This window comes from Pseudorca crassidens, chromosome 3 (assembly GCF_039906515.1).
Source record: "Pseudorca crassidens isolate mPseCra1 chromosome 3, mPseCra1.hap1, whole genome shotgun sequence".
NCBI lineage: Eukaryota > Metazoa > Chordata > Mammalia > Artiodactyla > Delphinidae > Pseudorca > Pseudorca crassidens.
The window spans coordinates 59,621,859-59,648,102 of record NC_090298.1 but is presented as its reverse complement, the minus strand read 5'-3'; the positions used below and the strand labels follow the sequence as shown (position 1 = coordinate 59,648,102).

The 26,244-nt window shown below is 35.0% G+C and overlaps 1 protein-coding gene across 2 annotated transcripts in view; it reads right to left on the bottom strand.

Moving 5' to 3' along the window:
• The window catches only part of POLK (DNA polymerase kappa), a 62,628-nt gene that overhangs the window by 4,020 nt on the left and 32,364 nt on the right, over positions 1–26,244 (bottom strand). For both annotated transcript variants that reach the window (XM_067731030.1, XM_067731028.1), the window contains 9 exons: positions 22,926–23,078; positions 19,165–19,296; positions 15,852–16,005; positions 12,071–12,310; positions 10,780–10,904; positions 9,298–9,464; positions 6,885–6,917; positions 3,594–3,690; positions 1,058–1,229 (listed from right to left, as the gene is read on the bottom strand). In XM_067731030.1, coding sequence (XP_067587131.1) covers positions 1,058–1,229; positions 3,594–3,690; positions 6,885–6,917; positions 9,298–9,464; positions 10,780–10,904; positions 12,071–12,310; positions 15,852–16,005; positions 19,165–19,296; positions 22,926–23,078 — 1,273 coding nt within the window. The remainder of the gene's footprint in view (positions 1–1,057; positions 1,230–3,593; positions 3,691–6,884; positions 6,918–9,297; positions 9,465–10,779; positions 10,905–12,070; positions 12,311–15,851; positions 16,006–19,164; positions 19,297–22,925; positions 23,079–26,244) is intronic.

The window sequence follows — 26,244 nt, the reverse complement described above, 5'->3', positions numbered from 1 at the left end:
TTCCTCCCTCCCCCCACCCCTGACAACCACTGATCTTTTTAGTATCTCCATAGTTTTGCCTTTTCCAGAATGTCATATGTTGGAATCATACAGGATGTAGCTTTTTCAGATTGGCTTCTTTCAGTTAATAATATATGTTTCCTCCATGTCTTTTCATGGCTTGACAGCTCATTTCTTTTCTTCTCCCCCACCCTCTACTCCAATAGCTCATTTCTTTTATGTGCTGAATAATATTCTGTTGTCTAGATGTACCACAATTTCCATTCACCTACTACTGGAGGACATCTTGGTTGCTTCCAAGTTTTGGCAATTATAAATAAAGCTGCTATTAACATCCACTCTTTAGCTCTTTTAGTTAACATACTTTATTCAAATTGACTTCAGTGTGTGCTATTTTTCATATGTGAAAGTATGACTAATTACCCATCCTTAGCAGTAAAATTGGCATTTGGAGTGCTTATCCATAAACATTCTCTCACTCGTTCACTTTGGAAACATGGTTTGTTTATCTTTTTTTACCACATGATGGCTAGAAATGTGGTTTTATAGTGCCACAATCCCTTATCTGTAATTCTGAAATCCAAAAAGCTCTGAAAATTGTAAGCAACAAATGGTAATTGATGACAAGATTGGTGTCAGACCATTTAGAGTCTTTACAACTCAGTGTGAATATTCTTTTGTTTTCCTACAGAAATAATAATGTGTTTGATCATGAAGTGCTGCTTCAGATCCCAAAGGAGTATTATATAATATACTCAACATGCAGTGAATTTGCTTTCTAAAATCTGAAAAGTTTAAAATTTTGAAAGATACCTAACCCCAAGGATTTCAGTAAGTAGTAAGGAAAAGAACGACTTTAACTGGTTCTTACTGGAATTAAACTAATGGTCGTGGCTTCACGTGCATCAGGTCCTAAGAATCAAGAAAAATGGCAGTAGCGTAAGTACAACTTCCTAAACAGGTTTAAGAAATAAAATAGAGGTGAGAATATTTCCCAAGTTGATTCTATGGAAAAGTCTAGCAGATTTAAGGAAAAACAAGTAAAGAAAAGTCATACCCATAAGTCTTAATCTCAAGGGATGTGGAAAATCAGCATCAATTTCTGTTCTTAGCAATTCTTTAGCAATAGCAAATATTTCTTCTGCAGTAGAAACAACAGATGAAACTGTAGATGCACGAGTTTTTACTTCAAAATTCACATTCTTCAGCTTAATGGTAACAGTTCTACCCTGTAACAAACAGAATACATTATTATATATGGCTCTTTAACTTCCATAAAAAAGTTATTTTACAGGATAGAAAAATTCAGAAAGGTCTCTTGTGTACACAGAGTACGGAAGTATAATCAATTATTTACAAAAAAACATGGTAATGTGGAGCTTTTGTAGGAGGAGGAGGAGTTGTTGCCCTACCCACTGTGCCTAAACAAAACAGTAATGAAAGACAGCAAAAACACAATTTTGGCTTATGTTATAAAATAATGACTCAATCTATAATGGTCTAGGGGCTGATCATAGAGTTTTTGTATCCACACTCCCTTCCCTATGTTTGTCAACTGCATCATATAATAGTTTCTATATAAGAGAAATTTCTAGGAAGGAAGAACTCCAATGACACACTAGTTGACAGGTCTTATAACAACGAAACACTAAACTTACAATTTTAATTCTTTGGGGTTGAGATCATTCAATGTTAAAGATCAACATTCATTAAATAAAGACCCTAAAACAGTGCCTGATGTATATTAAACGGCAATAAATATTAACTATTACAATTACAAAAAAAAACCATGATAATGAAAATTGTCATAAAGAATAACTGAAATCCATAAGTAATCTAAAAATCCCATTTTAGTCAGTAATTATTACTTCCCTCCCCAACTGACTTTTTATAAAAGACTTTTATATAAAGGGCAAAGTTAACTGATTACTTTTCTTTTTACTGAATCCTTTTTTGAGGTTAATTCAGTACCTAAAAAGATAGGGGAAAAAAAATCTTTCTGAAGGGACCTCATTGAAACGATCTTCTGGACAGCTCACACTTATTGTGTGCCTACTATATGCCAGATATTATGTTAAATTTACGTGTTAGAACTCCTTTACAGTTATTGCTTAATGGATACAGTTTTACTTTCGGATAATGAAAAAGTTCTGGAGATCAAAAGTGTTGATGGTTGTACAATCTGAATGTACTTAATGCCACTAAAATGTATATTTATAAAGTTAAAACAGTAAATTTTGTTTTGTATATTTTGCTACCTCCTGGAGGTTGTGAGAGTAGGTTAGGCTTATTGACTCACTTCCAAAGAATAGAGTATGGAAAGGGAAAAGTAGTAATTTCACAGTGGAGAAGCCTAGCAAACACTATTTTAACCAAGTGAGGATGGTTATTCTCACCTGTGATATCATGTGGCTATCATATACCTTGATGGGATGTGATGAGAAGGATACTTCATTTCTGTGGTATTCTTTCTAAAAACCTATAACCCTGGTCTAATCATAAGAAAATCATCAGACAAACCCAGATTGGAAGACATTCTGCAGTATACCTGGCTAGTATCCCTCAAGACTGTCAAGGTCATGAAAAACAAGGAAATACGGAGAAACTATCACAGACTAGAGGAAACCTGGGAAGATATGAAAACTAAATGCAATGTGGTTCCCTGGACTGAACCCTGGAACAAAGAGAAGAAGGACATGAATGGAAAAAAACAGGTAAAACAAAAATACTGTCTGGATTTAGTTAACAGAAATGTGTTAGTGTCAGTTTTGCTAATGTACTATGATAATATAAGATGTTAATAATGAGGGAAACTGGGTATACTGGACATCTTGATAATATCCTTGTACCTATTCTATAAATCTGAAATGATTCTAAAATTAAAAGTTTATTTAAAAAATTTTAAAAAAAGAACTCTCTCTATATTTAAGGTATAAAAGAGAAGGATTATAAGAAAATATTCATCAGATATCCCTTTCTTTGTAATAACTTTTTACTGCTTTTGTATTATACTTTGTAATAACCCTACCTCTGTTTTGAGAATGTTGGAAAAATACTAAACATGGATTGTTGTGAGTGAAGATTATACAATACAAAGTTCAAAGCCTTCCAGGTTTTGTTCTCAACGTGTTAAGCAACCTGGATTAAGGCCTTGAAACAAAATGCCTATTCCAGAAGGTCACTGTCTACCTGACAATGACATTAAAGGATAATTGGAAAGGCATTTATAACAAGCACAGTTCTAGGGAAATCCTTCCCTATCCCTTATTCTTTACTGCCAATATAACTCTGATTTTGAACTTATTCAAATGTACTCCCAAGGTAATATAAGCTTCTCTGGAATTATACTGGAACCACTCCAACCTCATAAGTTGCTTCTCATAAAATGATCTCATCATAGGCCTCAGATAAGGGTCAGAATTCAAATTGTCTCTATTGAAGACAAGAATTCTCTTTTCTGACACATCCCAATTTGTATTTAAATGCAAAATCTAACTCTTGGTTTAAGGTAGCTTTTTATTATTAAAAATTTAAGGTAGCTTTTTATTATTAAAAATTTAGAAAACTAAGAACACTGCATAAAAATGAAGTACCTTAAGTCCTTCTTTCTGCAGGTCTTGAGCAAGTTCACTGCAAAGTTCTTGGCACAAGCTGTACTGTTCTTCTGCTTTACTTATCTCACTGAATGTCCTAGAAAGGCAAGAATGATTTTGGTGCACAAAGTAAACTACAATTCAGTATACTTTAGAAATGATATAGTACATGTAAATGGCCTAGCATTAAGTTATATTTTCTACAGTACAAAGTTTTCAGATGAACTAAGATATGATTAAGTAAAAACATCCAAGATCTTCTTAAATAATGGGAGATTGTTTATAGCTAAACTGATTAGCAAAGGTGCTTTTGCTCTCTACAATATGTTTTAAAAGATGATTAAAGTCACCAACATATAAGGATAATGCCCTCAAAACTTACAAAACATTAGGATACATATGTATACAGACTCTGCTACAGAGGATTATCTTAAGAAAGTACAAATGAGAACAACATTCCAATTACTGCATGTGTATTTTCTGTAAGCGAATTATCTTCAAGTAGATTTAAGGGGTTGGTTCGTGGCACCTACATAAAGTCATCTAATAGGCAACCGGAAATGGAGGGCTGGTAAGATTAAATGTAGAACTTGTGACTTCATCTGCACAAGGGTATTGAAAGGTCATATTAACATAAAGACACTAAAGAGAGAGTGGGGTAACCAGTAAAAAAGCCCGAGCAAACCCTGAATAGTCATTCAGTGAAAAGTCCCACTTCTAACTATTCCCAGCTACCCAGTTCTCTTCCCTAGTGGCAACCAATATTGCCAGCTTCCTATTCATTATTTATTCCTCTAGAATACTGTATGTATATAAAAGCAAACAAGCAAACATTTCCCCTATATAAACAGTAGAATATTAGATACATTATTTACCACTTTGCTTTTCTCATTCATCCTGGTGAGAGTTCCCTATAAATAATTTCATTTATATATGGCAGCATAAATTCTAATTTAAAGATGTAAGATCATTTAACCAATCCTCTATTTGTAGAAACTTATTTCCAATCTTTTGCTATCACAAAAAAAAATGCAGTGCATAACCATGTATACATGTAAAATGACATGTGATTACACCAGTGGAATGTATGCCTAGAAAAAGAACTGTGGGATCAAAGTACATGTGTATCTGTGATCTTGATAGATACTGCCAAATTGCTTGCCCCCTGTGGTAGGCAAAATAATGGTCCTCGAAGATGTTCAAATCCTTATCTCTCAGAATCTAGTACTTTACATGGTGAAATGAACTTTACAGATGTGGTTAAATTAAGATGAGGTGATTATCCTGAATTATCCAGGTAGGTCCACTGTAATCTCAAGGGTCCTTGTAAGAAGAAGGCAGGAGGGTAAGAGTCAAAGAAAGACAAAATGTGAGAGTTGAAGATAGAGAATGGGGCCGTGAGCCAAAGAATGCAAGAAGCCTCTAGAAGCTTTTAGAAAGGAAATGGATTCTCCTCTGGGGCCTCTAGAAGGAATGCAACCCTGATGACACCTTAATTTTAGGACTGCTGACCTTCAGAATTGTAAGAGAATAAATTTGTGGTAATTAGTTATACCACCAATAAGAAACTAGTACACCCTCCTTTAGAGTTTAATAGCTTTTTCACTACCATAGTCTTGCCAATAGAGTGTGCATCTTTGCCAACTTAATTAGTGAAAAATGCTATCTCAGAGAATTTTCAATCTGAATTTCTTAAATTATACGGAGACTGAGATTATTTTCACATGTTTATAAAGCCATTTGTACCATCTTTTCTGTTAACTAATTAGATCTTTGGTCACTTTTTTCTATTGGTTTGATGGCCCTTTCTTAAGAAATATTAATATTAGTTAATATTAATATTCTTGTACAGCAAGCAATGTTCTCAATAACAAAAGACAAAATAGAAGAAAAAATCATTAAATAGGACGATACTATCTCACTTTTGGATGCTTTTTTCCCCTCTTTTCCTTTGATTGCTTTTATGTAAATCACAGCCTAAAACAACAATTTTTATCAGTCATTTACTGATAAAGTGTGTTGTCTTGTAAAAGTCATTCATCTTTTCTAGGGAACCCCCTTGCACTGTTGGTGGGAATGTAAATGGATACAGCCACTATGGAGAACCGTATGGAGGTTCCTTAAAAAACTAAAAATAGAATTACCATGTGACCCAGCAATCCCACTACTGGGCATATACCCAGAGAAAACCATAATTCAAAAAGACAAATGCAACCCAATGTTCACTGCAGCACTATTTACAATAGCCAGGTCATGGAAGCAACCTAAATGCCCATCCACAAATGAATGGATAAAGAAGATGTGGTACATATATACAATGGAATATTACTCAGCCATAAAAAGGAATGAAATTGGGTCATTTGTAGAGATGTGGATGGACCTAGAGACTGTCACACAGAGTGAAGTAAGTCAGAAAGAGAAAAACAAATATTGTATATAAACACAAATATGTGGAATCTAGAAAAATGGTACAGATGAACTGGTTTGCAAGGCAGAAATAGAGAACAAATATGGACACCAAGGGGGAAAAGGGGTGGTGGTGGAGGTGGTGGGATGAACTGGGAGATTGGGATTGACATGTATACACTAATATGTATCAAATAGATAACTAATAAGAACCTGCTGTATGAAACATAAATAAAATTAAAAAAAAAGTCATTCAGCTTTTCCGATCATGAATAACATATGTGCAAAATGAACACAACCTTATACTAGGTCCGCGGTTCTTAAATGTCTTAGTGGAACTTTGGTTCTTTGAGGAGATAAGTGAGGGACTTTTCAAACAATGACATATTTCCCAAAACAATAAGGTTCCATCAAGATTTCATTTGACTTCAAACAAGATTGTAAACCACTGAACTAGATCACCTCTAAGCTCTTGTTCATCAGTATCTTACTATTTGATGTCTATGGTTATTCACCAATATTTGAAGAACTTCAGGAAGAATTTCCATCATCATTTCTTAAATTTCCCAAATAACTACTCAGTATAATTTTTCTTATAAATAAGCCTATAAATTAAGATTTAGAATCCTAAAATGCTTGGTTTTCACTGAATAGGAACAAAACCAACATTTAAAAAAATAACTGCAGTTAAATTTTTTCCCATTGAGAGCACAGCAAGCAAAGACAATAAAGCATTGCACTGGAATATTTACTGTAGTAGTATCAACTGATGAAAATTGTTACTTGGTTTGCAAATAGATTTTTAAATTTCAGTGAAAATTTACTAAAAATTAAAAATTAGTTTAAAATAATACAAATTATGAATAATTAGTAACAAAACATTACCTCTCAACACTCATGCTTTTCCTCTCTCCATCCCTTGAAATTAAAAAAAAAAAGCTTTTATTTGCTTTCTCAAAGAAGACTGAATTTCTTTTAGTCAACCAAGATGATTTTACATCAGTTACCCTTTAGAGATCTCAATGTTTTAGATTAAAAGTTATACATCATGCAACACAGTGAGTTTTTTAATCTAAAAATAAAACTATCACCAAAGAATGTAGAAAGATATGCTAATATAATTACATGTGTGATGGATCAAGTCTATATCTATCAAAGACAACAAATTTGAAAACAGGATGATATTATAAATTGTTTCTATTAAAAGTCTGAATATAAAAAATCACAACTTACAAAAACCAACAGAAGGTAGTAGCATAATGGCTTGCAGTTATAAGATATAATTAAATTTTAAATAATTTAATATCCATTATCTAGTTTTTGGCCTAGTACATTAATAATAGCCTATTTATTATTCACTTATACCACTCTATAGAAGCTCAGTTAAAATTTGCCATACAGCAATAGGATGATGGTTGGGAATCTGAACCACCTAGTTTGGTTGGATTCTAGCTGCTCTGGTAGGAGCAGTTAAAACCAAAAAGCTGAAATGACATGTAGATTATTCATTTTCCTAGTATTTCACAAACCAATTATGAATCAAGCACTGTTCTAGGCCTTGGAGATAACAGTAATGAACAAAACAGACCAAGTGCCTGCCTTTAAGAAACTTATATTTTAGGGACTTCCCTGGTGGCACAGTGGTTAAGACTCCGCGCTCCCAATGCAGGGGGCCTGGGTTCGATCGCTGGTCAGGGAACTAGATCCCACATGCGTGCCACAACTAACAGTTCGCATGTCACAACTAAGGAGCCTGCAAGCCACAACAAAGGAGCCCGCCTGCCACAACTAAGACTCAGTGCAACCAAATAAGTAAATTAAATAAATGTCAAAAAAAATAGTTATAAAGAAACTTATATCTTAGTGGAGGGAGACAAATAAACATAGCAGTAAATATGGAACAGGTTAGAAGGGGAGAAGTACTACAGATTAAAAAATAAAGCAAATTAAGGAAACAGAGAATGTTGATAGAAGGGAAGGTAAGTTTGCTATTTTATATGGTTAAAAATTACCTATGAATTTCACTTAAAAGCATTACCTGCATCTCTACCACAGGTTAATATGTGCTATATTATATTAAAAACTGTATTGTTTTCAAGCACTATGGAAATAAAAAGAGGATAATTTTTGGATAAAAGAAGAAAGTTTTATTTCTCATCACCTTCATGTACTGGATTATTTATAGTACTGTGATGTCTTTCTCTTATCTTTCATTATATCCACTCAAGATCAAAGTCAGCTACCTGGACTTGAAAGAATGAGGAGCATGGAGAGATGGGAAAAATAATAGCACATGCCTTGCAATCTCTGTAAGATATAGCAGGTCTAATTGGTTAATCAAACTTATTTTACATGCCTCCTCAGTAATCTTCTTGTTTTCCTTTAGTTTAACTATATGAATATAAAAGAGTTATTTTGAGGGCAGGCTAACAAGATGATAACGAAATCGTAAAAATAGTGCCCAGTGTTAATTTTCATTCTTGTTTTTAGTGCCTTCTTTTCACCCACCCTAAACAGTGTACCCTTCTAGCTCTGGGATCCTTCTTTTTAAGACCTGGATGAAAGAGTGGCAGGGAGGAAACACAGGCCCTCTCCTCTAGCCGTTTCCTCTTCTCTTAGATCTTTGCATGGCTGGCCCCTTCAGGTCTCTGTCTCTGGAGAACCGCTGCCAACCCCATCTCTTACCCCCCAAGTCAACATCTATGTGCCCCCACTCTGCCTTACTTTCTCCATTTGTTTATTTGGTTACTTTTTATTTCCCACACTACTCTGCAAACTCCATGAAGGCAGGACTTTGTCTTGTTTACTGCTATTATCCCCAGTGCCTAGAACAGTGCCTAACGCAAAGTACTCAGTACTGAATGAATGAATCATTTACAAATCTGGAAAAGAGAAGAAATACAGGTAGTTCATGAAGGCTTTCAAGGAATCGTTAAGTCTACTTGCTTTAAAGGGTGAGTTCTGCAGTATGAGCCATCTTTCTCACCCCCACAATCTGATCACCAATATTCTTACGTTCTGAACAAAGAACAAGGCAGGTACAGAAAAGAAAGCACCCATCATTCCTCTTATCCCTCTATCCAAATGTTGTAGCCAACAACCTAGGAGTGATTTTTTATTCCTCTTTTCCTTTTCTCTCACAACCAATCTTTTGACTCTAATTCAAAAATTATATTCTGAATTGAGTTAGCCTAAAAGAAATTTAAAACATGTTATCCGTGTAGTCTCTATCTCAATGGTGAACACTGTTATTTCAGCAAATGCTAAAAAAAAGCAGAATAATTATGAATACAGATACCTTGCCAGCTGTGTTGAACCTAGACCTAGGGAAATATGAAGGAAATAATGCCAAGATGTTTCAGAGAAAAGGAGAGAAAGTAATGCCCTCTGTTGGTATAGTTCTGTACAAGTAATAATTCCAAGGGCCTTCAACATTTTCTCTGTAACTTTTCCTATTCCAGAAACCTAGAAAAGAATCAACTTATCATTAATACATTTTGAAATTAAGATAAGAAGTGATATTATAATCTCATCATATATTTTATAACTAATAAAAGGTATAAATAATGTGCCTAGTTTCAAAAGTCACACAAGAGAACGGCTTTAGTTACTTTTTGGCTATATTTCCTAAACTAGTGTTCCATGAAAATTAAAAATTTTAAATTCCATGGAATTTTTAAAAAGCATTTAAAAAAGAGTTCTGCGGTCATATAAACTTGGGGAATGGTAGGATAAACAACTTTTTATTCCCTTTTAATTTTTTAAAACTGAAGTATAGTTGACGTACATTATATTAGTTTCAGGTGTACAACACAGTGATTCAACATTTATATACGTTATGAATCAATTACCACAATAAGTCTAGTAATCATCTGTCACCATACAAAGTTATTATAATATTACTGACTATAGTCTCTATACTGTACATTACATCCCATGACTTTTTTTTTATGACTCCAAGTTTGTACCTCTTAATCTTCTTTACCTATTTTGCCCAACTCCCCACCCCTTCCCCTCTGGAAACCACCAGTTTGTTCTCTGTAACAATCAGTCTGTTTCTAGGATAAACAAACTTTAAATGAACTTTTTTACTGTAAGAATTATGAATCTTCAATAAATTAATATCTCTTGTGACCCACCAAGGGTGGTACATTCCAAAGTTCTTTGACCCCAGAACGTTTTTTAACAGAACACCCATTCATACCTTAAAAATACATTGGAAAACACTGCTTTATAGCTATATTTTATATATACTAAGCTATTCAGTAGTCATTATACATTATATATTTTGATATAGACTTTCTTCTGAGCGTTGAAAATGTTTATTTAGATTCACTAATACACATTATGCTGAGTCAGGAAAGCAGGCCCTAGAACGTCAAATAGTGTATAGTACAATTATTATTTTTTAAAAAGCATATATATACAGAATAATCTAGAAGCTGTAAAAAATAATAAAATATACCCTTTCTATAATCCCTGAGGAATCATTTTACCATTTTAAAGATGGTAAAGTATTTGGGTTTTTTTTTTCTGGTCAAAAACAATTAAAATTCTAAATCTTTTCAACAAACTTTTCAACAGACAAGCTTCCTAAACCTCACTTTTAGGATTTCATAGAAAGATTTCTTCAAGTCCTAATTAAATAATCCATTATCATTCTTGCTTGTTAGCTATCATTTTAAAAAGTTTCTGAAAGAATGATAACTATCATCCTAAATAGTATTTCTTCAGAACACCGAGTATATATATAGATGACAAATTTTGCATAAAATTTCACCTTTCTAATGGGTAAGTCCTTGATGAAGTCCATCACAGCTTGTCTATTAGGGAGAATTTGGTATTGTCCATTTGGTTTATTCTTATCACTGCATACTTTCGCTAACATTGTATTTGGTGCAATGCCTTAAAAGAAGAACACTCTGATGACTCAAAGAACATGATATGCATGATTTTAAAATATGTGATAACAACACAGAAAAAATATTAAATGCAAAAATCTGAAATGTGGAATGCTACTTTAAAAATAACATTTGATTACTATCTATCTCCCCAGGGCTTGCTATGGTTTTAGGAAAAGGAATTGTATTAGTTATTGTGGCAGCAGAAATGAGGAATATTTAAATCTCCATGGTATTTTAAAGTCTAAGAGTAATTTCTGAGTTTAAGTGATATTATTAGTTTACTTACTATATTTAGTAGGAATACAGGGTTGTCTTACAGAAAAGATGGAGAATATAATTTAGGATGGATGTTTACTCTTTGAAAAGGTCTCCTGTATAGATTATCCACATAAAGAAAAAAAAAAAATCAAAGATTCTGTTTCCAGTATGTTTAAAACAATGATAATGAAATGCGTGTATCCTTTTTATGCTACTCACAAAGCAAATTACCCCTTTTCAGAGAGGTGTTTTATAATTTCTAGGTGTCTTAATGATTAAGATAACTTGAAATAGGTATATTCAACTATGATCATCAAATAGTTCAATTTTTATACACATTTTTCTAAAATTTATTACTTATTTTCAGGCTTTGGCATAGGAAGAAAAGACTAACCCAATCATAATATGGCTTTCTTAAGATAATCTAGGGTCCTCATGAATATCAGTTTCTATGCTAAGACATAGTGATACCCTCATGAGTTATTGGCATATGTAAAGCTCTTTTTCCCTTCACCAGATGATCCTAGATTGCTATGTTGCTAGTTGGTGTTTTTTCCTGTCTAATCCATATTTTGTGTGGACATCTGTGGTCTCTCTTGCACTGTAAGTCTTCAAAGGGAAAACAAAGTATTATGTCCCAAACCAATTAAAATATATTTTGTGTTTCAAAAAAGATCGCTACATGAGCTTTATGATAAGTTTTTGCTTTGGACACATGGGTTTTTGTGCTTAATTCCAATTTACCTATAGGTTCACAGTATTCTGAATAGGTATATTGTCAGAAGTTAATAAAAAAACAGCTAAGTAAAATGTTATTCTACACTTTATAGTGAGAAACTACTAATATTACACTATGTTAGCTAGTCTGAAAATTATAACTATTGGAACCATCAATATCCTTTTAAGTACCTGCACTGGCTGTCAGTGTAGTTTTTTGCTCGATTCTGAAACGAATTTCCTTTACCACTTCCTCAGCTGATGTTCCAAAAACAATTGAGTTTTGGAGTATTTGAAGATTATTCAGTTCTTCAAAGTTCACTTGGAAAGGATTTCCTGGGGACTGCAAATCAGGAGGACTATCTTCAAAAAGTAGAGGAGAGATGGATCGTTCCTGCTCACGCAGTTTATTAACTTCCTTTCCTGGTTTATCTAAATTATAAACAGCAACAGTAATTCATCTTCATTTTAAAAAGTACATACTTCATAAATTAGGTTTCCCTACAGTCTTTCTAAAGACAAAACAAATCTAGTTTAGTTTGCTTTCTAAGAACCAAGGTCAGAAATGTTAGCATTTATATTTTTAACTGTTTACCAAAGAAAACACTGATTCTAAGTTTTTCTTAAAAGAAATATTATCCATTTCCATTGTATACATTTTAAAACGAAATATCTTATGTAAATCTCACTAATTTTTGTACTGAAATTAATTGAAACCCAGAATTGGAATTAGATTCACAGTACTTTTTTCTCAAAAAGATGAAAGGTTTTTTTCCTTTACTCATCTCTAGAGGAAAAGAAGAACCTTCTTAAATTAGAATTTAGGAATAAGGAAAAAGGTGTTAAGCAACATACAGCAATTATGCCTGAAAGATAAATTTTGCTTTTGGAGGGGGAAAAAAGCCTAAAAAATTTTTTCATTCATGGAAGAACTTTTCAAATGTTAAATAATCTGAATTTTCTTCTTTCAAATGCTGATTTTAATTTTGACTTGTTTGTTTATAAAGTATCACTTTTACTAAGAGCACATCTGAAATCAATAGAAATTACTTCTGGAAGTTATATTTCTTTAAATATATAAATTCTTAAGGTCTAATCAGATTAACAATGGTCCAAGTTTAAGAGCGAGAAGCCTTCGTTATTATCAAAAGGCAGTAAACTAATATTAATATTAAAAAGTAAAGTAAAAAACCTAATCTGGTTATTATCTCATTTTAGTTGCATTTTTCATAAATGAACTGTGAAATACACTTAAATCTATACAGATACTAAAAATGTCCTTATGAACAAATCCATTGAAGACTTTACTTTCCGGGCTTAATGGAGGAGAAATCAGTTGAAGTGTAAAATTGATAAAAACTAAGATTAACAACAGAGCTTTCTCATCCACTTCATAATTTTATTACATATAAATGTTTTCCAAATTAAGGTAAATACAGATGCAAAAATTAAATTTCTAGTTTCAAGACACATATACTTAAAAAATGAAGATGGCCTTTTCAAGAGATTTTATAAAGATAATATAAATAAAATGACAGACACCTAATTAGTTTCAAATTTTTAAGTATGTAATATGAATTAAGTTACAGACAGGTATTTTCCAAATCTGAATTCCCAGGCCATATACAAAACAAGCCTTATTTTCAAACTTACACTAGCCGTTATTTATGTACTTTAGTTCCTTTCATTTTCCATTATCTGGTTTTAAAATGCAGAGCAATTCAGGGGGATTAAGACTAAGGCACAGCTGAAATGGTATTTACCTGGACCCTCTTTTTCCCAACTAGATGTGTGAAAGTCAAGGTAAAGAGCTACGGAAAACCTGCAGGCCACGTAAGGCACGTTCACAACCTCCTTCTGCAGTTCCTTATGCCGTGTTTTGTACCTCATGCTTCTATCACACTGCCCTCAGGTGAGTCACTGATAGCAGGACACTACAGCAGAAAGCAAAGCATGCTGTTTTCAGGTTCATTGTTTAGAGCCGCTGCTGAATGGTGTAGTTATCGTTTCAATCTGTCTACTTCTCTGCGAGGCCTGGCTATGCAACCAACCGCTGAAGTGGTTTCTTATTTGCTTTCTGAAAGAAATATCTTTATAAGCCTCATAACTGAGGTGATCAGCATATAAAAGTAAGGTTTCTTATAATTTGAAACAGTAGGATTAAGATCCCCTCTGGATGGCAAGTGCTAAAAAGTATACGGTACAGTATTTTAGTTTTTTACATTGCCTGGCACCATCTAGATTTATGAGAGAATAAACATAAAATAATAATAATTATTATTTTATTTCTTTACAGACTGTGCCTTTTAGAAAAGGGGCAAACAGCAGAAAAATCCCTTGGACTTTAGAGGAAGGTATATCAACCACCTGCCACGACTCCAACTCACTGTTGACAGCTTCTCTGGGCATAATGTGAAATCAGACATGCCTGAAAGTCCAGTCGACAGGGACTTATATATGAAAAAAAAAAAGTTAAACTATTTAAATTGCTTAAGAATATGAAATACATGAAGAGGAAAGTACATAAATAAATATGTTAAAAGCAACGATATTAAAAATTCACATCCTCATAATAAGTGTGGACATATAGTAAATGAAAAGAACATTAGTAGAGAATGAAAACATTTACCTTAGTCCCAATATAATTTTTTTATAACATATTGTGAAAGTAGTTATTATAGGACACCCTCAGGGGATGCTTTGACATAACTATTTAATGGCTCCCCTCCTTTCTCCTGTGAAAAGTAAGGAACTAACAAAGTAAGATTTTAAGCAAAGTGACATTAGACTTTGTGTGTCACTTCCTCAAACAATAAAGTTATACTAAGAGCAAAAAACCTTTTGCTCCAAGCCCCTGTGTCCAGAAATTACGTTTGTTTATTGTTTAATGTTTCTCTTAAAGAGAGAGACCTACTCCATTAGAGCTCTAAGTAAGGTAATAAAATTATGATTCAATGTCCATACTAAATTTGCTCCAAAGATGTGAGCCCCAAACAATGGTAAAGTTAGAATTTTATGTCATTGAGGATCTACCATTTTTGCTTCAGGGAAAGTTACAAAGAGCTTCCCCACCACAGCCTGTCCCCTCTGAAGCAGTTAATGAGTTGTACACATGAAACATGGCTATGGGTTTTGAGCAAACCCTCTATTTCTACCTTTTCATCCAGGTGAACTTTGCTCAGGGGTCCAGGGCAGTGCTGGCATTTGAAGTAATCACACCTCTGACAGAGGACTGAAAGCAGTACATGTATTATCTGCATGATTTTTGGCATTGTTTTGGGTAGGTAATAAGGGGCTCATTTGAAAAAAACCTTGGGGTCATAAACTTGTTTCATTATATATAAAAAGAATCAAAATAAGATCTAAGGCCAAGAAGGGAGTTGGGGAGTCATTAATTTCGGCAAGGTTAAGAACAGCAATCACTGTATAAACAGATTATAGAAAATTGGGGAAATAAAGAAAAAAAACCCACCCAATATTTTGATATGTTCAAGGCTAATTAAAAAAAGAATCTATTTTCTATTAACAGCTACATAAAAAGGCCACTATAAACAAAGAACCTCCTCAGATTCAAGGCAATCCAACCCCTGGTTAGTTATATCTTATGGAAAAAACTGCTATGAAATTACTTTGTTTAGGGACTCTGCACACTCTTAAAGTCTAGAGATTTAACAATCTCATTTGATTTAAAAGTGGCATTCCACACATTTATCTCAGAAAACCCACTTGGTTGTGCCGTGCAGCTTGTGGGATCTTAGTTCCCCAACCAGGGATCAAATCCGTGCCCCCTGCAGTGGAAAGCGTGGAGTCCTAACCACTGGACCACCAGGGAATTCCCTGATTTTTAATTTTTAATACTTTTTCATAATAAAGCTATATTTAGTCCTGCACCTATGCATCCTAATGAGTTAACTGGTTAATTCAAAGGATTTTTTGTTTGTTTTTAGTCTGAGCATTCTAATAAATTGCTTACCATTTTCTAGAGAGTTCCCTGTTTTGATGAAATACTTCCTTTTGTCCTCAGGCCAATTTTGTCTTTCCTCTAAATGCTTTGTTATATTCACGTAGGCTTCATCAAGACTCATGGCCATAAAATTGGGATCATAATCAGCAAGTATTTCCTTAACCTTCGAAAGGAACAAAATGGTTTAATTTTGCTGCCAAAGTAAAACGTGCCACATACAGCTGATAAGAAACATTAATATTCTTACTTTGCAACTATAGTAAGGATTCTATAATCAATAGCTCATGGATTTAGAGAATAAATAATTTACTGCTAGGGCAAGTTTGTCCAAATTCTCTTTTGTATTAAAGTAGATCACAAAGGCAGAAGACCATGAAATAGCTTCATTTGATTCAATCTCTATTTAGCCACCTATATCTATATATAATAAGTGATTCAAATAAACAACAACATCATTCTGATAGGCCCAGAAAAAATGGTGAAGCAACATAATTTTAGGTGGCAAGTCAAAAGCGGAAGTGGGAACAATAGGATCCTGCTCTCCTTTACCTTTTACTATTGTTTTTGTTCTTCTTTTTCTTAGGTAAGAAGTGGATTTATTTATTTAGTTAGTTATTTTTAAATTTTATTTACTTATTTATTTATTTTTGGACTGCGTTGGGTCTTCGTTGCTGGGCGCGGGCTTTCTCCAGTCGTGGTGAGCGGGGGCTACTCTTCGTTGTGGTGTGCAGGCTTCTCATTGCGGTGGCTTCTCTTCTTGCAGAGCACGGGCTCTAGGCTTGCAGGCTTCAGTAGCTGTGGCGCATGGGCTCAATAGTTGTGGCTCGTTGGGTCTAGAGCACAGGCTCAGTAGTTGTGGCTCATGGGCTTAGTTGCTCCGCAGCACGTGGGATCTTCCCAGACCAGGGATTGAACCCATGTCCCCTGCACTGGCAGGCAGATTCTTAACCACTGCGCCACTAGGGAAGTCCCCAAGTCAACTTGTTTAGAGAGAGACACACTCCACAGCCAGAGCGTGGGCCATTTCAGAAGGTGAGAGCGGCCTTGGGAGAAACACACTCCACAGACAGAGCGTGGGTCATTTCAGAAGGTGAGAAAGGCCCGTTTTTGTTCATTTTAAAAAGGAATACTCTTACATGAAGGTATTATGTTGCTTTAGAAAGTGGTTCTACTCCAATTAATTATAATATGTCCATAAAACTCCACTCAGTACACACACTAATGCATGTATCCATTCAGAAAACAAAAATCAGGATTTAGAATGGAAAAGATGACAAAATCTGTAGTGTAAGTCTGTGTCTATATTAAATGATGGGGAAAAGTCTGGAGTTGCATCTTGGGATAAAAGAAATATGTAAAGAGATCAGAATCTCTGCATGATTCCAGAAATGCCTTTTATATAAGATAGTTTTATTATATGAAAGTTTTTTTTAACCACTTAAGTATTAGCTGAAGTTAGAGGAACTGGTTGCCAAAATAATATGTATATTAGAAAAACATACTTGCTGAATTTTGTTATGTTTCACCTAGTGTTTAAAAGCTGTCTGCCTTATCATGAGAAAATTTTTTTTGATGCTTTATAAAAAGAAAGCATTTTAGCTTAATATAATTATGAACAGCTGAGTCAAAGGTAATTTTAGAAAATGGTGGCATAAAACTTGGCCAAGCTTTACTCAGAGAGTACCTTAATTAGCTTTGTTCTCGTAGAAGAAACCAATTCTACAATGTTGCTCAAATGGAATCTTTCTAGTGAAAATGAAACTCTGGAACGTCTGTAGTTGGCAGCCAACTAAGATTATTCTGAATGAGAAGTACTCTCTGGAGACAATGAACACTCACTAACTTCCTTTACACAGGATACTGCTTTAAGAACAAAAATAGACAGACTCCAGTAAAAATCAAGCACTTAGGCTTGGAGAGCAGTTAAAGCTATTCCATTCTTTTTGGATAAAACGAAAATGGCTTTTTCTTACACGTTTAAACCAAGCCATAAATATTAATGCATGTATAATCAGTGAATTTGCACTGTAGTTCATTTACAGATAAGAATCCATTTGTCATCTGCAAATAAACTAGTTAGATCCTGATTGAATTTGAAGAAAGATTTCTCCATCTTATGTAAATAACTAAAGAGAACTAAAAGCAATTTAGTTCTCATTGTCGTACTGTCAGAAGTTTTACTGAGTTAAAGTAGAAGTTAAAAAAATTCTTACAAAGTCTTTGGAGGATTTTCAAACTTATTAAAAGCTTATAATATTTATGGTTGGCATTTTATCTCTACTTAAGAATACAGTAAAACAGATAAGCAGTAACCTGTGTGAACCTGCTTCCCCTTCCCCACCACCTCTGCAGATGTAGGCACAAAAGCACTTGCTTCCACAGGCTGTTTTTCAAAGAACTTTTTAAAACTTAAAAAAAACTGGGAGTGGAGTATCATTTTGATTTGGGGGAGGTTTCACTGCTAGGGGAAATGAGGTGGAATACAAATAAGAAGAGTGAATCCAAAGACAATTTACGAGACTAAATGGTAGTAAGTGGGAGGCCAGAGTTTTTAAGTGATTCAATTCAGACAGCAGGCTTTAACACACTGCATTTTGCCACAGTAGTCTAAAAATGTTTGAGGTCGTATACTAAAATTTCAATTTATGACTGAAGTTTTAGCAGTGCCATGATAGTCCAGTTGTTACCACAATTAGAGAAAAGGGCAGTTTTTCATATATGACAGTTTAGGCAATTTTAGTGAATCATCAAATCTTTATTTTTCAGAGAACCTTTTCAAAGCAATAGATTATTCCCCTTTTTCTTTGATTACACCCTCTGGATATTAAATGCTCATAAGCACCTTCCCTAGATTATGGGGCAAGGAGAGCAGCTAATCAAAATAAGTTAATTTTGTTACTGTTTAAAAACATTGATAAAAAATTTATTCAGAAAAGAGCTTGGAATTAATGACTTGGAATTAATTCTGTAGATTATAAATATAAGGTGATTCTAGAAGAAAATGTACATTGCACATTAACAGAAAAATAGCTAAAGTTAATTTAGGTTATAATTAAGGCAATTCAGAGTTTTCTGGGGAGATAAGAGTTTTCTATGCAGACAGAAAAACACATGGAAAAGCAAAGAACTGGGAAATAGAAGAGTGTATTCTGGACACACATGCAGCTCAGTATTTGACATATAAGCTGAGGAAGTGATAGAAGGGAGACTTAAAGGGATAAGCTAAGGCTAAATTCTGATGTGCTACAGCATTTGGACTTGACTCTGTAGATGATAGGAAATCAGCAGAAGGCTATAAGTAGGGGTGAGATATCAGACTTACCTCTCTACTCACAGCTCGGTATTTGTCAAAGTTTGGGGGCACTATAATAAGTTGTGGGCAGAGTCTTTTTGCAATGAATCCTGGCATGGCTGCACGAACACCAAATCTCCTTGCGTGGTAATTCGAAGTAGTCTGAAAGAAAATGGACCACATGGGGAAAAATATTCAAACCTAAATGGACATATTGATCCATGCTTTCAAAAGAAACATTACTGATGTGCATTTTCAATTCAAGGACATTTCTTTTATAGGCCACTGTCTCAAATCAAGCTTTGATTTTATCCTGTTATGGTATAACACCATGACCCTCTCCCACTGCTGTACCATATTTATAACGTGACGTGAGGTAATAAGCAAGACTGTGCTAATAAAAAGGTTCTCTTACATTTCCAGTAACTAAACTTCATTGGATTTAATGCATACCTGTAATATAGTATATATAAAAGTTTAGATGATAGTGGGTGATGTTACATTAAAGTAATAACATAGTAGTAGTCAAGTAATAGTTATAAAGCAATATAGTACAAATAGTATAGAAGTTACAAAAAGTAATAGTATGCAAAGTAATGGTATAGTATAATAGTATGGATTTGGAATTTTGTAAATTTTTGATCTAGAAAAAAACCAAAACAAAGTTCTAATATATGGTCAGTTAAATCAAGTCTCAAACATGAAGTGATTAAAGCATAAAAGAACTTTAAAAATTAAGCTTTATTTCTTAATGCTTGAATATCTTTTTTGGTGAAAACATTTTGACTACGAGATGGTACTAAACAATTATGAGAGTGTTGCAGCAAAAATAGAAATGAGACTTTTGTTTTCTGATAAACAAGGAAAATAAGGAATCAATGAATAGGCTGGGGAAACAGGACTGAAAGAGTTAAGCAATCTTGGTTATTCTTTAGCTGTTACTACTAAAAAACACTTGTAGCTAGACTTGTCCTTCACAAAGCTGATTACTCTCCGACTCCATACAAATGACCCTTTGCACCTGGCACTTCTTCTCCCTCTACACTCCCTTGTAGCACTCTTCATTTCAGAAAGAAGGTCACGGGCCGATAATCACTGTCACCAGACCCAGTCGCTGAGCCTCCTGATGCCAGCTTTGGCCATGAATTTGCAGAAGAAAAGAAATGCAAGACCTTCATTACTTTGAGCCGTATCACCTACCCTAGACCACAAGCCCCAGGCTATACAAACTTCCCCTATTACCCAGGGAAGGGGCACAGCTCTTGAGGTGCTACCCTGCTGTTACCCCCTTTGCCTGGCAAAAGGAATAAAGCTACTCTTTTCTACTTCCTCCAAACCCTGTCTCCGTATTTTTTCTTCGGCATTGGTGGACAGGGAGCCAAAATTTTGTCATTGAGAGTAAAAAGAACATTACTTATTTAATCCTGTTGATGAAGATACCTGACAACAATCCAGATTAATGTGGCAGGCCATAGTACCATTTAAAAAAAACTAATCACAAATGGAATCTTTGGAATCTCAACTGAAAATTCAAAGAAAGCAAACAAAATCTACCAAATGAAAGCATTATTTCAGAATGATAATATAAATTTGCCATTAATGGTTTTCAAATGGTGTTTAAGAAATCTTGATAGTATTCAAAACTATGCTAATCCTTGGTCAATATTCTGGACTAGAAAGTGCAGACAGCACTTGAAGGACAAACCAATGCTTTAAATATAAATAAATCGAATGGAACTGATATAAAAGCTAGATCTACAGTAGAGTACAAACACAACTTTAGATGTCACTTCCTTTAACTTTTAGGTTTGTGGGGGATTATGAATCACAGCCACAACCTTTTACAGTTCCTCCTGTCAAAAGGTGGGTTCTGGTTCCTCATACCAAGAGACTTGGTTGTGACTTGTTTTGACCAAAAGAATGTGAGGGAGTGACATTATGCAAGTCCTGAAACCTAGGCATTAAAAAGTCTGCAGCTTCTGGAGAGCTTGGTTCAAGATGGTGGAGTAGAAGGACATGCGCTCACTCCTTATTGCAAGAGCACCGGAATCACAACTAACTGCTGAACAACCATCAACAGGAAGACACTGGAACTCACCAAAAAAGGTACCCCACATCCAAAGACAAAGGAGAAGCTGCAATGAGACAGTAGGAGGGGCGCAATTACAATAAAATCAAATCCCATAACCGCTGGGTGGGTGACTCACAAACTGGAGAACAATTATACCACAGAAGTCCACCCACTGGAGCAAAGCTTCTGAGCCCCACATCAGGCTTCCCAACTGCGGGGGCGGCCAGCAACGGAAGGAGGAATTCGAAGGATATCGGGATTTGACTGCAGGACTTCTACGGGACCAGGGGAAACAGAGACTCTACTCTTGGAGGGTACACACGAAGTAGTGTGCGCATCAGGACGCAGGGGGAAAGAGCAGTGACCCCACAGGAGACTGAACCAGACCTACCTGCTAGTGTTGGAGGGTCTCCTGCAGAGGCAGGGGGTGGCTGTGGCTCACTGTGGGGACAAGGGCACTGGCAGAAGAAGTTCTGGGAAGTACTCCTTGGCGTGAGCCCTCCCAGAGTCCGCCATTAGCCCCACCAAAGAGCCTGTAGGCTCCAGTCCTGGGTCGCCTCAGGCCAAACAAATTACAGAATCATGAGCATAAATGGGTGTCCAGTAAGTACTGAAGGGGTTCATATACATAATTTCACATAAATATATGGTGATATATATTCTTAATAAAATTAAATATATTTTTTTCAAATATTAGTTGATGATTTGTAGGAGAGGAGAGTATCCTTTCCTACAAACACTGCTTTGGAACCAGGATTGTTAGTTGCCTGCATACTTGTGGGAGCAGAGATAATGAACAGATTACAGTTTTATAATAAAATAACTCAGGAATCAGGTTAATAGTTATCTAAGGCATTGAAAGGAGTAGAACAGGAAAGAACCTTCCTTATTTCTTTTGTATTTTTTTAATACCAAAACCCATGTACTCCAGTTGCTGTTTCTAATTCCCAACGCATCTTTAGCTACACACAGCTATCCTGGTCACCTTTACCTTCTACGGTGAGGGTGGCAATAGGAAAAGCAACATAGTCACAGAAGTGCAAAGGTTTCAAGTCATGGAAAAAACCACTTAATTACAGTACTTACATTAATGAAACATGTTACTCCAAAACTGGTGCTGGCAAACTTTTTCTGTAAAGGTTCAAATACTTTAGGCTTTGCAGATCATATGGCCTCTGTTGCAATTACTAAACTCTGCTCTTTTAATGAAACAATAATAAATGAATGGGTGTGACAGTATTCCAATAAAATTTTTTAAATTTTTATTGGAGTATAGTTGATTTATAATGTTGTGTTCAATAAAATTTTATTTACAAAGTAAGGCAGCAGGCTGGATTTGGCCTGTAGGCCATTGTTTGCAAAACTCTGCTTTAGAATAACATTTCCTCTTCTTTCTTTTTCAGTTCTCTTTAACTAGAACAGTTACTTAAGAAAAATATAATTTGCAGCAGAAAGATACAATGCCACTCTACCATTTACCAGGTTTATAAATTTGGGGACATTATTAAACCCCTCTCTGAGTTTGTTTTCTTATCTGTCAAATGGAAATAAAAATTTGTACCTCAACTGATGTTGAAAGGATTCAGTAATTGAACACATATAAATACTCTGATAGAACTGGTGGAACTCAATAGTCTTTCCCCTTCGTGAACCAGTAAGGATTACTTGAATATGAATATGTCATGAACTTCCTATTTGTCTTTGATCTTTATCTACTTACCAACATACTCACTGATCCTACAGCAATGGGTTTATCCTTCAGTTCTGGATTGTCCCTCATTTCTACAGCTGCATAGAAAGCATCCATGTCAATATGTACTATGGTATTGTTCAGATCCCGGCTGTGTTCCAATTCCATTGCAAATCTGTCAACCTTAATTTTTAAAAAGTTAACATACTTTAGACAACACAGTATTGAAATACCACTAATCATAACACTAATCTTTTTTTTTTTTTTTTGGCCAAGTGACTTGTGGGATCTTAGTTCCCCAACCAGGGATCGAACCTGCCCCATGGCAGTGAAAGAACTAAGTGCTAACCACTGGACCACCAGGGAATTCCCAACACTAATCTTACTTTTAGTAGGTGTCAATTTGTCTCTGTCTGTCCATCCATCCATCTGGCTACCCACTCACCCACCCATCCCCACACCTATCTATGTATATTCGATTATTGTTTATTAAGGCTTTTATTTTCATGAACATAGGCAGTCTGTTCTCAAATATCATTCCCTACTAACTCTTTCATTTTTCAATACCTACAAGTACATAACAGGTACTTAATAAATATTTACTGAATGAATAAAGCATTCCAACTGTTTATATATCAAATGATTCTACTGCTTTATAAATTTGGAAAACAACTTACTGTAACTAAAAGCTTCAGTTTAGGTAAAATAAACAACAACTCCCACCTGACCCATAATATTAACATCTTAAAATATTAACAAAGGAAATGTACAATAAAAGATTATACTTCTTTGGCATATGATGTTTATGCTGAATACTACTGTACAATCGATCGTCCTAAGGCATACTGTAAACATTTCCTCTGTAGAATTGCTTTTATAAGGCTAAAATTTGATAACTGTTAGTCTATTCAAATCAAAATTGAAAATTTAATCTGTAATTTATCCTTTCATGAAATTTCAACATATATAAATATATCAAATATAACAGTGAAGAATCTTTAAGGAATTTTTTTTTACAGAAAATTTTACAGAAATTTTTTTTTTGTAAAATTTTTACAGAAAATTTTACAAAAATTTTACAGAAATTTTTTTTACAGGGATTTTCTTTACAGAAAAAGAGTTGGATTGATAAGAAAGAAGAAAGAGAAATGAAAGAAATAACCAAGGTAGGGCAGTAAGAAAAGGGTTTATGTAGCAGACATACCCATTCCCAAGTGTTCCTTTTTTGTGGGCTCTACTATACAGGCTGAAAAAGCTAAATACACAGTTTTCTAGCTTCCCCTGCAGCTGGGGGTGGCTGTGTGACCATTTTGATTTAGTAACATATAGGGAAGTCAGTAAGAGCATTAAGTAAAATCATGAAGAGAAGAGAAAAGAAAGCTATTGAATGAAACAGAATACATAGAGAGCATGGAAGAGTGTCTTGGCACATGGTACAAGTTCAATAAATGCAATCTATTACTAAAAGGATCACTGGAGAACTGCATAACAAAGCAGTAAAAAATTAAGGGAAAAGCAGCCAGAAAGAAATAAGCAAGTGGTGTGAGCTCTGGAATGAAAGCAATTTCCATCATGTGGAGATCCCTAGAGTAGGTTTCCTAAAAGGTGGAGAGTTTCAGGGGCATAATTTAGCTTTTTCCCCTCGTTGGACTTCAACCTTGTTTTCATTCTGCAGAATTTTTTTTTTCAAGGTCTTCCTTCTTAACATTATAGTGACGCCTGGCCTACTAGCTACAAGTTAAAACCGCAACTCCTCTTTTTTTTAAAAAAAAATATTTATTTATTTATTTATTTACGGCTGCATTGGGTCTTTGTTGCTGCATGCGGACTTTCTCTCGTTGTGGTGAGCAGTGGCTACTCTTCATCGCGGTGTGTGGGCTTCTCATTGTGGTGGCTTCTCTTGTGGAGTATGGGCTCTAGGTGCACAGGTTTCAGTAGTTGTGGCACATGGGCTTCAGTAGTTGTGGCACACGGGCTTAGTTGCTCTGTGGCATGTGGGATCTTCCTGGACCAGGGCTCGAACCCGTGTCTCCTGCACTGGCAGGTGGATTCTTAACCACTGCACCACCAGGGAAACCCCGCAACTCCTCTTTTAGAAACAATCACCCTGATTCATATTTGTCTCCAGTAGCCATAGTGAGACTTTCTAGAGGATCCATTCCTGTTTAGGCTGCAACTCACTGAATAACCTGGGGTACTCTGTGCCTTCTTCAGGCTGTTCCTCTGTGCAGAATGCCCTTCCTAGTTCTGTCACCAACCCTTCAAGGATCAGCTCAGACGTGTCTCTGTAACTTAATTGGATCTCTGTCCTCTATGCCACAGAATTCAATGTTCCCTTACTTGTTTTCCTGCTCTTACTATAGCACTTACTGTAATATTAGACTCTAAATTGTGAGTTCCATCAGGAGAAAGACCTTATCTGCTTTAAAAAGTTTTCCTCAAAGGGAGATAAAGGGTACAAACTTCCAGTTACAAAATAAATGAGTCACAAGGATGAAGTGTAAAGCATGGGGAATAATACTGTAATAACTTTGTAAGATGACAGATGGTAACTATAGACTTATCCTGGTGATCATTTTGTAACATATAGAAATATTTAAACACTATATTGTGCACCTGAAACTAACATAGTGTCATAGGTCAATTGACCTACTTCAGTTAAAAAAAAAAGATGAGTAAGATTTGGGGTCTAAGGTACAGTATGATAACTATAGCTAACAATACTGTACTGATATGTGAAAGTTACTAGAATGTAAATTTTAAAGGTTCTCACAATGAAAATAAATAATGGTAACTATGTAAACAAGCAAACAAACAAATTCTTTCCTCATAAAAGAGAAAGGGGGCTTCCCTGGTGGCACAGTGGTTGAGAGTCCGCCTGCCGATGCAGGGGACACGGGTTCGTGCCCCGGTCCGGGAAGATCCCACATGCCGCGGAGTGGCTGGGCCCGTAAGCCATGGCCGCTGAGCCTGCGCGTCCGGAGCCTGTGCTCCGCAACGGGAGAGGCCACAACAGTGAGAGGCCCGCGTACCACAAAAAAAAAAAAAAAAAAAAAAGAGAAAGGGAGGAGAGACTTGTACACCCATTTATACATATCAGTATAAATTTTATTCTTTTATATATATATTTATTCCATATATATAATATATATATTTCTGATTAAAAAAGAGAAAGTAGTATTTGTAGAAAAAGTTTGGAGAAGGCTATCTCATGCAGTGAGATACTACACCTAATAAATGGAACGTTTTAACATTACTCCAATTTATCATCCAGATTTAGAATAACTATTTCTTCCAGTACTTCAATTTCAAACTAGAGAATAGCATCCTGACATAAAAAAAGATGTAA